At 38.1% G+C, this 12,966-nt stretch overlaps 1 protein-coding gene across 1 annotated transcript in view; it reads left to right on the forward strand.

The window, feature by feature from the left end:
* ARHGAP15 (Rho GTPase activating protein 15) overlaps positions 1-12,966 on the forward strand; it is a 609,081-nt gene that overhangs the window by 83,547 nt on the left and 512,568 nt on the right. The window contains exon 4 of the mRNA XM_054562678.1: positions 2,033-2,094. Coding sequence (XP_054418653.1) covers positions 2,033-2,094 — 62 coding nt within the window. The remainder of the gene's footprint in view (positions 1-2,032; positions 2,095-12,966) is intronic.

Here is a 12,966-nt window from a genome sequence, read left to right on the forward strand (position 1 = left end):
AAAATATCCATTTTTTTTCTGATGGGTTGAGAGGTCTTGTAGCTCCTTGGTGAAAAAGTTTAGGCGTTTAGTAACTATTTTATTTCCATCAGAAGGAGGCTTAAGTAAAACCAATTTCGTCTACAGTTACACAACAAAATTTCTCAATATACACTCTTAAGGAGAGGGACCTTTGTGATGCTAATTGCTACTGAAAATATCTGTTTTCCAAACAATTGTAGAAACCAGTGCTGCCCAGAGTTAAACCCTGAACTTATTATATGGGTTTTAGTGGGTAGACAAATAAGATTTTTTGGCACGAAGAAAAAGGACTAGTATACATAGAATAAAAGATGGGAAAAGCAAATAAGTAGATGTACCCAAGTACAAAAAGAAACCACTAATGAACATCATGATTCTAAAAATTGTGTAAGAGAGCTTCCTTAGACTCTTTACACTTGTGAAGAGCATGCTAAAGTAAAAGGAGCTTTCTGGAAATATAGATATGTGAAAAATATTTTGCTATGACTGAAGATAAGATACTATTATCTTCATTATTCATTCAGAAATGTATTCCTCAAATATATTTTGAAGGCTAAGCACTGTGCTTTGTATTAGGAACATAATAATGAACATGTCAGAAAAGATCTCACCTATGCAAAGTGAGTCTGTAAATAGCCAATTCTTAACTAGTAAAATTTTAGTGATTTGGGACAACTCATTTACTGTCAAATATCTCTTCCCTTTACCTGTCATAGTACAGATTGATTTTTTGGCTATTCTAGTTTCCTATACAGATTTAAATACATATTTAAATAGTTATTTAGTCATCTATTCATTTGTTCAGCTGTATTTATTACTGTGACTATTGATGCCATCAAATACTCTGGGTTCTGGGAATCCAGGTGTGAATGGTAAAGGCCCAGCACAGGTGCAGGCTGAACCAAATAAGTGGATGATTACAGATGATCCAAAAGATGCTATTAGAGTGGCAATGGCAGAATGAAAATGGAGATTCTGGACAGGGGCCCCCTGAAAGAGATCACAGAGGACTCATGGAAAAACTCTCTAACAACTGACAAATTGCATTTAAAGTAGATTTAATACCTTCAGGAGTTTTTGAAGTGGAGACACGGTGGAGGCAGAGCATCACAGTCACAGGGAAAGCGAATAGGGTGGCCCCGAGGGAGTGCAGTCCTTCGATATTCTTAAAGCTTTTGGCACAAAGCAAGGGGGGAAGGTGAAAAGGGAGAGCGCAAGATAAGTACTCGGGGTGGAAGGTGTGAGAAGGGGAAGGTAGAAATAAAATTCTAAGAAATTAAAACCCCTATTACAGACTTTTCTGGGAGTCAAAACATCACAATTGGCACTGCGTGTGCATCTACTTCCACTAGAGCTCCACAAAACTCAGCATTATAAAAAATTATTGAATCTCCTTGTAAAAGCTTGTAGATGTATTAGTAATAAAAGCCAATGAATACAAATAGGACAGGAAGCAAACCCACATCACTGGAGAAGGTAATGGGATGGTATTACACAGTGTATCTTGGTAACTGAACAAAATGCATGCAATGTCACTGTTGGAAATGTCCTTCCATGGTTCAAGCAGCTCAGTTACCTGGTTCCACTGAATTCTTTTTGATCCCTGGCCTCAGCAGGTACATGAGGGAAGTGGAGATGAGAAGTAAAAAAAAGAACTTTTCCAAGAATGCTTGGTAAAATTAAGGAAGACATGACATTTTTCTTTGTTTTACTGTTGTTAATCAATTTTGTAAGTGAGTTACTTCAATGCCCAGAAGGAAAAGCAAGTAAAGGTGTATCACTATCTAACAAATCATTCACATTACTCTTCGTAATCTTTCTTTTGGATATTTAAGGGCTTGTAATGAGTATCATCTTGCAGGCACTTCCCATAAGCTGTATATACATTATTAATGAAGTTCTATGACTGGAAACTTCTATCACTGCAATGTCTATTGGAAAGCATAGGTTCATTTAAACTAATAATGCATGGGAGTTTGTCACAGTTTTAACATATGCATTCTTCTTGCAGATGGTTGCAAAAGAAGGTTATCTTCAAAAAGCTAAAATTGCCGATGGAGGAAAGAAACTAAGGTAATAAAAGTTCTTTCATCTACTTTTCTGTAACTGTGCTAGTTTCCCATCTCCTCAACTTGTGTGACCACTATTGTTTGGAAAGAAAGACCCTATACAAGATTAGAATAGTCTGCTATCATTACAGTCATTACCTTTATTCTAAGTATAGTTTTCCAGTAAAATACTACATTCTATATTGTTGCATGGAATACACAAATAAAGTGTTCTTGTCCTTCTAGGACTTGAAATCTTTTAAAAAATGCAAAGAAATGAGATAATGGGTCTTGATTTCTGAGATTAGCATATTAGTGGATGAGTAGACTCATTTTGCAATATATAAAATTTCCCTACAACATATTGGAAGTGTATCTAAAAAAACAAAGTGAGGATTAGCCCTGGCCAGGTGGCTCAGTTGGTTGGAGCATTGTCTTGTACAGTAAAATATTGTGGGTTTGATACTGGTCAGCGTACATATCTAGGTTGGGGGTTCAATCCCCGGTCTGTGGGGTATGAGGCAACCAATCAACATTTCTCTCTCACACTGATCTCTCTGTCACTTTTAAATCAATAAATATTCCTCGGGTAAGGATTAAAAGCATTGAGGATTTGACATACATCCGTTGTCCAAATAAAAATCATATGAGAAAAACAAAAGGAAAATAAAGTCATCTGTCAGATAAAAAGTTGAAAGTTGCTACATTTGGTGGGGAGATAAACATACAGCAGGTGAGATAAATTAGAAAAGTTAATAAGCATTCCTCAGCCAACAACAGCAAAAACCTTGAAGAAACAAAGATTAATAGCAGGATAGAGACACTGGAATATTGTGCATGTATAGAATATTTAGAAATAATCATCTCTATCTTAGAATTTTTCCTATTTTTCATTTAGGTTCCACTGCAGTTGCCCCTTGAACAATGCTGGGGTTAGGGACACCATTTCCAACATAGTTAAAAATCTGCATATAACTTTGACTCTAAAGATGGCCCTTCACGTGGGAGAATTCAAAGAACCTTGGATGGCAAACAGTGTTTTTGATCAGCAGTTGGGAATGCAAAAATAGTGCTTTCCATCCCTTTGGTTGAATATGCAAAGGCAAAACCAGCAGATAGGAAGGGCCAACTGTGTTTATGGAAAATAAACCCTCATGTGTGTGTAGTTCGGACTTGTGTTGTGCTAGGTGGTATGCAGCTAAAAGTTTTGTAGAAAGCGCTCAAATTGGGAGACAAGGCATTTACTCCTGACTTTATTATTTACAGTTAAAGCCATGAAGGATAAAATGTACGAATTAACTACATAATGGGACATGTGTTAATTTCATCATACGATTCATGACGAGGATGGCATTCTGGCCAACAGTAGAGAAAAGAAGTATGCTTTTTGTTTGCTAGCTCTAATGGAGTATGAATATATTTATTTTTAAAAAGTAAAATTGGAGACAATATTCATCTATAATTCCATTACTTAAAATAGCTATTTCAGTTTTAAAGAACAAGTTCATTTTCTGCCCATATTGTCTTATTCCGGGATAGCAAAGAACAGGGCCTTGACTCCTTTCCTAGACTGTCCCTCTGCAATAACCCTGCATACACTCTCCTTTGGAGGGTGCAGGGGAGATATGAACAGCAAACAAGATCAAATGTTAAGTCTGCTTCAAGAGGCTGGGTTCAATCCTGCCCCATGGAGAACCTGCCTTAGGGAGTGAGCTGGGTTCTGAAAGGGCAATAGGAGAGAACTTTTGCCTTTCACTAGCCTAGAATAGTGTCCTCCTTTCCCCTAGGCCTCACTTCCAGTTGTATCAGCTCATGGAGGTAGTGTGAAGTGCAGCAACGACTTCCCCTAAGATGAGTGTCAGACCCATGTGGGCAAAGTTTCCGAAGAGGGACGGAAAAGGATGCAAGGACTTGTCTAATTTATCCCTGCAGCTCTTCACTGGGGTGTAGTAGGAGAGAGGCGAGGACAGCTTGGGTTAGACTTACCCTCCAGCCTCATGCAAGGAATAGGAGGTGATTCTAAAAGGAATTCCAAGAAAACAAGATGATTCCCCATCACAGGGGGTTTGTAAAGTGCTCTTGCTTATAAACCATCCATAAACCATCTTTGTGAAATTTTTTCTTAGAAGGTGTTTTCAAGAAAAACAGAAGAGCAAAACAGAGCCTTTTCTCTAGCCGACTCCCATGCAATTACTTTTAGGTAGTTTCAATCAGTTTGTATACCATTTTGTGTTTATTTGTTGTTACTTTAATCACTTTGCATACCATGTCTGGGTTCTAATTTAAATTCATATAAACATTAGTTTGTACTCTTATTGTTATTTCAATCAGTTTGCATGTCATTAAGAATTCTTTTAGCTTTTTCATTTAAAGTTATATAAATTTTAGTTTTTTGTTTTTTTTAACCCCAGGTAAACAGTTGATTATACTCTTCAGTGTGTGGCCTTGTATTAATATCATCTGGACAGGACCTCTAGCTGGTTTTGTTTTACTCTAGTCTCCAATCCTCACTCCAGTCCCTTGTACAATGTGTGTTTATCATATTCATTCTCCAAACATTTGTTTGGCTGTATGTGTGGCATTCTAGAAAACAGTGTGTACTTGCATGTATGTGAATGTGTTCTAAATTGCATAAGCCTTTTTGTCCTATAAACCTCATTCTGTTTCTTCCTACTTTCATTTAGTGTTTGTGTTGGACATCTATCTATACTTATATATTTAAAATGAGTTCATTTCTTCCAGCTGTTGCCAATTTTGCCAGTTGTATACATATACCAAATTTTACTAACCCAAGCTCCCAGAAGTGAGCACCTAAATTGTCCCTAACTCCTCTGACAGCAAACAACATTGCAACAAACTACATATATATGGCTACTTACTAACCTGTTAGGAATTCTCTCTGGTGCATATCCCCAGGAGTTAAGAATTGCTTTATTGTAAGGTACAGACGTATGTAAACCCATTGAGTGCTGCTGTCAGACTTTTTTCTGGATAAGTGCATAGGTTCACATTCCTTCTGCATGCAGAAGGGCTCCATCTCACCATAATCGTATCAGCACACAGCTTTGTGTAACTCTCAGTGTTGCAGGTTGATGGCCTTAGAACATTGTTTCAGTGTTGCATTTTTTTATTCCTCTGGTATTTCAGTTGTGCATCACCTGATCTGTTTTGAATCGGTCAGTTTCTTCTTTCTGAGAATTACATCTGCATTAAATTTTGACTATTTTCTACTGAGTTTCTGATATAAAAAATTATTTATTAAATTTTAATTATATTTTATTGATTATGTTATTACAGTTGTCCTCTTATTCTCCCCTTTGCCCACCTCCACCCAGCACCCCTACTCCCTCGGGCAATCCCCCCACCATTGTTTCATGTCCATGGGTCATGCATATAAGATCTTTGGCTACCCCATTTCCTGTACTGTACTTTGCATCCCCATGGCTATTCTGTAACTACCTATTTGTACTTCTTAACCCTCTCCTGTCTTCACCCATTCTCTTCCACACCCCTCCCACCCGGCCACCATTCAGTAATTAACTTCTTTTCCCTTGCTGCTTTTAAGAGTCTCTCGTTATCTTTAACCTTTGGAATTTTTTTACAATGTGTCTTGGTGTGGGCCTCTTTGCATCCATTATAATTAAAACTCTCTTTGCTTACTGGACTTGCATGTCTGTTTCCTTCACCAAATTAGGGAAGTGTGTTTTCACTGTTTTTTCAGATAGATTTCTAATTTCTTGCTCTTTCTTTTCTCCATCTGGCACCTCTATGATGCAAATGTTGGACCTCTTGAAGTTGTCCTGGAGGCTATTTATACTATCCTCATTTTTTTGGATTCATTTTCCTTCTTCTTGTTCTGCATGGTTGTTTTTTGCTTCCTTATGTTCCTAATCATTGTTCTGATTCTTGGTTTCATCAACTCTGCTGTTGTTTCCCAGTGAGTTGTTCTTTATTTCAATTAGTGTATCCTTCATTTCTGACTGGATCTTTTTTATGCAGCTGAGGTCCTCACTAAGTTCCTTAAGCATTCTTATAAACAGTGTTTTGAACTCTGCATCTGATAGATTGCTTATCTCCATTTTGTTTAGCTCTTTTTCTGGAATTTTGATCTGTTCTTTCATTTGGACCATGTTTCTTTGTCTCCCCATTTTGGCAGCCTCCCTGTGTTTATTTCTATGTATTAGGTAGAGCTGCTCTGACTCCATGTGGCCTAATATAGTAGGTGTCCTATAGGGCCCAGTGGCACAGCCTCCCCTATCATCTGAGCTGGGTACTCACAGTGCACCCTTCATGTGGGCTGAGTACGCCCTCCTCATGTACTTGTGATGGTCCTCTTGTAGCTGAAACTTGGTTGCTATTGGCTGGTCAATGGGAGGGATTTACCCAGGCCAGTCAGCTACAAGGATTGGCTATGACCACTGACCACCAACCTCTGCTGTCTGTGAAAGATCAGCTATACAGGGGCAGGGCGGTGGTGCTCAAAAATGGCCTATAGCTTTCCACTGGGTGCACTGGCCCTGGGATTTTCTGGATGATGCAGTCCAAGGTCAGCCCCGACCTGTGTTTTGCTGGGGCACCCTGCCTGTGCTACAAAGCAATCTGAGATGGAAGTTACTTCTGTTGGGCTTGGATTCCCAGCTAAAGCCAAGCTGTGAATCTAATCTGGCTGCCACTAGGGTTCACTGAAGCCAGCTGTTGCTTGTTTGATAGGATTTAGGAGCCAAGACCAGCCATTCTGATGGAAAAGCAGCTTGGGTGGTTGGGCCTGTAAGTTGTATGGAGAAGAGCCTCTAGAGATCTCCAAGTCACGCCAAACAGTGTTAGCTAGGTTGATGGAGTCTCAGATACAGCACCAGCTTACCAGTTCTGTGGGGGGAGGGTTTAAAAGAAGGACTATGGCCTCTGCTCACCTTGAAGCCAGACACTTCAGTTTCTCCCTGTGTGTAACTGGTGCCTTTCAAGCTGCTACCCAGTCCTGGAGCTCAGAAGGAGTGAGTCTCAGTAGGTGAGTCCATGTATGTGTTCTTTAAAAGGAACTGCTAGGCACTCCAGAATTTTCTTCCACTGACTCAATCCCTGCTAGTTTTTGCAGCCAGAACTTGTGGGGATTTATCTTCCTGGCACTGGAACCCTCGGCTGGGGGGCCTGGTGTGGGTCTGGTACTCCTTGCTCCCAAGATATCCTTCCTAAATTTTTATCCATGTGGGTATGGTACTAGCCCATTCCATGTCTATACCCCTCCTACCAGTCTGGATGGATGTGGCTTCTTTAATTCATTAGTTGTCAGATTTCCATTCAGCTCTATTTCTGATGTTCCTGAGTGATGGTTGGTTCTATATTTTGGTTGTAATTCTGATGTGGTTGTGCAAAGAAGTGAGCCATCTCTGCCTATGCTGCCATTTTGACCAGACGTCTATTAATTTTAGAGAGAGGAAGGAAAGAAAACTCCTATTACTTGTCAATTTTTCTATTTTCTTTAGATTTTTTAAATAATAGTTACTCAGAATAGACTTCCTGTAGAATGTGATATGATAGTACATTTCTAACGTGAATTTATTTTTTCTTTAGCACTTTCTGCTCAGGATCTCAGTAAATTATTCCAGGCTGAATCTGTCTTTATTTTTATGTTCAGTAGCGGGGAGTGGAAGGAAGGTTTGGAGACACATAATATGGAAGTTAATTTGTTAAAGGTTGATTTAGTTTTATGATTTTCATCATCTGCTCTGTTATAATTTCAACACCTGATAACTCTTTGAATATGTAAAGCTTTTCCATTTCTTCCAATATTGACAGAGATATGTGTGTTTATACCTCACTGTCTGTTTGACTCTCCTTTTAGAATTGACAAATTACAAGAACCTTGGAATATGGAAGAGAAGAAATAAGTTCCTAACTTACCAATTTGAGAACGAGTCAGAACATTTAACAATAGCTGAGTGATTTTGTGGTAAATCAGTCACGGGCACTAGAGTAAATCACTTTCATTCCTATCACTGCTGCACAATCATGTCAAATCCATTGTGACCCAGTGGAATAACAAAGGCAGGCAGCCCAAAGAGAATCTGAAATTTACATGAAATCTCAGGTATATTTTCTTCTGACTTAGCCACCCTATCATTACCTAAAGGGAGCATGAGAGAGGTGAATGTAGGCTATAAACCTTGATGTTAGACCAAATGACTGTGTTAAACCTGGAGCTCTTATGAGCATAACGAATATTTTAAGGGCCGTTTTCCATCAAGTGTTCTTCAGATAAGCAGTTAGGAAGTTGCTGCTATTATGTGCTGCCATCCGGTGTCCATTTCGTAGAATGCAGAGTTTTAAGCCAAGCTGATGTCTGCGGGTTTTGTCTTGTTTTTTGTTTTGTTTTTTTTTTGATATTTTTTGTTTCTTGTTTTGTTGTTTTTGTTGTTGTTTGCTTGTCCTTGTTCTTATGTTTATCTTTTCCTTTCCCTTTTTTTTTTGGCATTTCATTTTCACAACTTGTTTTAGGAAAATTCTGTGAAGTGTCTCAGCAGTTGCACAAATTGTAAATCATTGTCCTTATTTGAATTTAGTTCATCTTCCTAATTATAGTGAACACGTTGCCCCCTATAGATGTGATTTGTTTTTGTCCAAAAAATTTAAAATAAATGCCTGCAATTCTTGGGTTTGTTTCCCGTCTTGAATCTCAATATCAGTACCTCACCTGCCTGTTACCCTTTGCATTTGTGGGGAGACTGGCTCATCTATCCCTGGGACTTCTGACTTACTGAAGGGGGTAATTTCTTGAGCTCTATGTCTTACTGAATCCTTAAGTCAATCCAGCAGTTTTGTTTTTATCTTTCTGTGTAAGGCATTAATAGGCTCCACCAGGAGATAAATTTACCTGTTGGCTGTCATGGGAAGGTTTTAATGAAAGGGCTTGCAATTCAGACAGAATTCCAAGACAGCCCAGGTCAGGCCATGAAGTGACTTTTCTTAAAAAATAAGGACATTCAAATATTGACAACAATTCTGTATCTTCCTTTCTCAGAGCCTCTCGCGAGCTCTGCATACACATGTTTTATGTGACTAAGGGAGAGTTGTCTGCTCCCTGCTCTAACAGATGGTTGAAACAGTAGGATGAGCATTGCCTTTAAGGTCATGGAAATGTGGCCCAAATTTCATATTTATGACTTCTTTGCCCTTGGGTAGGCTATGGTCTCACTAAGCTTCGCTTTTTTCATCTGTAAAATGGGGGTCTTACCCACCTCCCAGTGTTGTTTGGAGAATTTTTCTCTGTGTTTATTGCCTGTGTCTTCTGAGTTACAGGTAAGTTCCTGAGGTCTTTCTTATTTACCTTTATATATTCAGTCCTTGGAACTTTGTCTGTCATGTGGTAGATGCTCAATAGATGTTTGTGATTAGCTTACAGGTTATATTACTTGATACGCACAAAATATCGGACCAACTTAATGACACATGTCCAAGAAGTCAGGAAGACCTTCAGAAAGCTCCAGTATTGCCACTAGAATTATAAATTAGCAAAAATACTAAACCAGAAGTGTTAGATAAGGGTTTGTTTGTTGGTTGGTTTATTTGTTGTTGTTTATCTTTTCTTTTCTTTTTCTTTTCTTTTTTCTTTTTTTGCCAGTAATGACATTTTAAAACACCAGGGAACTAAGGACTAGAGACAGGAAATGCAGGAAGTGGGTACTTTCATAGTTTTTGTTAATGAATAACAGCAAACACAGAGTAGGAAAAATCTAGATGTGCTATCTTCCTAAAATCTGAGAGCCCATATATATATTTTTTTACTCAAGAACTTCTAATAGGCACTTACTAAATGTCAGATTTTGTGCCCAGAAGTAAAAAATCTCTAAGAAGCTAGGGATAATATCTCTTTGGAGGAACTAGGAGAGACAAAGTGTCTTACTTTCCATTCTCAAAACTGTTTCATACTGGAAAGGTCTATTTTAAAAAGTTCATCTGTCCTGCGAGAGTTACCTGCCCTGCCTAAGCCTGCGAAGCTTGCAGAAATTACTTACTTCCCAAGCTGTCTTTCAGCACACCGAACAGCAGTCACCTATAAAGATTTCGTTATGTACAGAAAGCATTAAAGGTTCAAATCAGGGCAAAACCTTGCCAGTTGACTTTTTTCACACTTGCTCCAGAGTTGACAATGCTGTTAAAAGGTTCAGTGTGTTAGAGTAACAGGGTTAAGGAAGTTCTTCCACTGATACCCTGAGAACTACAGGCAACACAATGAGCCAAACCTATCAGATGGGGAATGAACAGTACAGACTCTGGAAGGGTGATGGTCAAGTCTCTGGAGTGCTTCATTCAGAGAAGAGATTCCAATCTGTCATGGATTGAAAATTGTTCCTTTTAGGTGAATTCTCAGGCACTTCCCAACTAGAGGCCTTTGACTCACTTTCTAGTTTTATGCTCCCAACTGAGTGCAGGTGAATGAGTCTCCTCATCACAGAATAATCCCACAGCAGGAAAAAAAGGAGGTACTGCTGTTAGCAGCAAGGCTCTGCTTCTGGCTTCCTACAAGGAGCTGAAGGGCCCATCACGTGATTCTTTGAATCAGTGCAACTTCTCAGGGAAGAGGAGAGTTTGGGGTGGTGGGCCTTGGCCCAAATCCTCTACCTACCATCAGGTGAAATAGTTCATAGGTGAGCCTGGTGGCTTATCCTTCATTATAGGCTGTGCATACTAGTTTTTATAATTTGAGAGTTTTGATTAAAACTATGATGAAATCTGACATCGACAGTCTTCTTATCTGTGATTGTGCTGCTTAATCTTTAAAAAGAGGCAGCATAAATTAGTGAACAGATGACTGCACAGGCTTCAGAGTTAGAGAAACTGAGTTTGACTCTAAAGCAAAGTGAGAGGGCTTAAGTTACCTTAACTCTCTGGAACCTCATGTTCCATGTTAATACCTTTGACATCTTTTTTTTTGTGAAACTAAACCTCCAGTAGACAATCAAACTTATGCCAAGTACTCAAAATAATTTATGCTAATTATTATTTTAAAGCAATAATGAAAAAAATGGAATGAAATTGGGACATCTAAAAGGTTGACAACAGCACTTTACTCTTATGAAACAAAATTACTTTAAGTCAATTGGAAAAATCGTTACTCTTATTCTAATACTGTGAAGACATCAGTGGAGGTTTCTAAATTGAAAACAAAGTAGTACTGTATGCAAAGTGTCAGGACAAGTCCTGTTACTAAGATTTCAAAACCTGCATTTCTTACCCTCTTTGGCTTGTTCATCACATTCCCCTTACAGGGAATATTTCACAGAAGTTCAAAGTTCTAGAAGAGAACCATGAGAAAATTGAATTTCATGCAACTTTAGTTCTAACCAGTTTCAGTTTCAAGTTTTAGGAAGGGAAGGATAATGCCAACAAGTCCTATAAACCATCAACATCTGAAACAGATTCAGATCAGAACTATTTATCCAGGGCTGCTACAGACAGGAAGCAAATAAGGTATAGTCTCTCCCTGCCAGGAGATGAAAAATATAGTTGGAAGTTTAAAAGGCGGTTTAAACATGGGTTTCATCTTGTCTGAGGGTGTCCCATACTCCCTGTCACATACCGTCAAAATAAGGGGTGGAAATAAAAGATACCCACTCTAGACCAGCGGTCCTTCCAGTGTTTCTCTGTTCTCTAGCTGGGGCCATCCTAATATTATAGGGTCATCCTAATATTGCGGGATGGGGCCTCAAATATGGCCTGTGTAAAGAAAAAGCTACGGCTGCTCTAATTCACTTGCTGTTGCTGATACCTAAAGGGAGAAATGGGCATTAGGGCCTTCTTTTTTCTCTCCCATCATTTTCATCCTTTGATTGAAAAAGTGACTTTGCATTTGAAGAAAAATAGATTCAGGAACATAGTACTTATATTTGCAAGTTGTAAAATACACATTGTGTTTGTTTCTGTTTGTCATGCTATTTTTTTTAACATGATAGTATATCATTAAGGAAGTTCCAGGCATGCAAGAGCAGCCTAATCTTGTTGTAAATATTAGCTTTATTGAATCAAAACGGTCCTTTCAATCAAGCCTCGGGATCCTAAGAGGCAAGTGGAAATAAAAAACACAAAGATCTTGACTGGTCACTTTAAACATATTTTTATGTAGTTTTCCATTTACCTGAATAAAGTCTTTCCATAAACTTCTTCTTTAAACCACTTTTGTAAAATGACTGTTTTGAAATGAGTAATGAACCAAGGTGAATTGTAGCAATATAATGTAATGAATGGAAACTTATTTTGATAAACACCAAGAAATACAAAGGAAAATTAAAAGCTGTGATTTTTATCACCTGAATTAACTATTGTCATATCCAGCTTTTTCCCCCACACCTAAGTTCAATCATTGACTCAAAAAGTCCATATTTAGTGCCCACTTGCCCAAGGCACTGTGCTTGACACTTGGGGATACTTCTGTAAGGATGAAATGTTTTATATTATTTTGGGCTTTTTTTACATGGGGGTGATAGAAGTGAAATTTATAAAAATTACGTTTTAATTTATCATCAATACTACATAAGGAAGTTATAGAAGGCATATTGGAGAACGTAATATTCAAATTTCCAGCGAATGAGAACTAATAATAAGGAGAATTAATAATAAGGAGGGTCTAGGATGTGTAGGATAATCTTTAATTGCACAGCATGGTGTTATAAATTACATATTTCATTACAGTCTGCATTTAAAATCTCCCCATATCAATATTTTTCTATAGCATAGGATTCACTATGCCCTTATATGAATTAGTTATGTGCACTTTACATACCAATCTCTTCTTTTTTGACACTTTCGGTAGAGAATTAAGAAATAACAGTGCATTTCATTCTTGTGCACACAAGTCTTAACTGAAGAGATATTTCTTTCAGATAAATTTAAATTCATAGGAATG

The sequence above is a fragment of the Pteronotus mesoamericanus genome, unplaced genomic scaffold, assembly GCF_021234165.1.
Source record: "Pteronotus mesoamericanus isolate MK-2021 breed Mesoamerican mustached bat unplaced genomic scaffold, CSHL_Meso_final scaffold_651, whole genome shotgun sequence".
Lineage (NCBI taxonomy): Eukaryota > Metazoa > Chordata > Mammalia > Chiroptera > Mormoopidae > Pteronotus > Pteronotus mesoamericanus.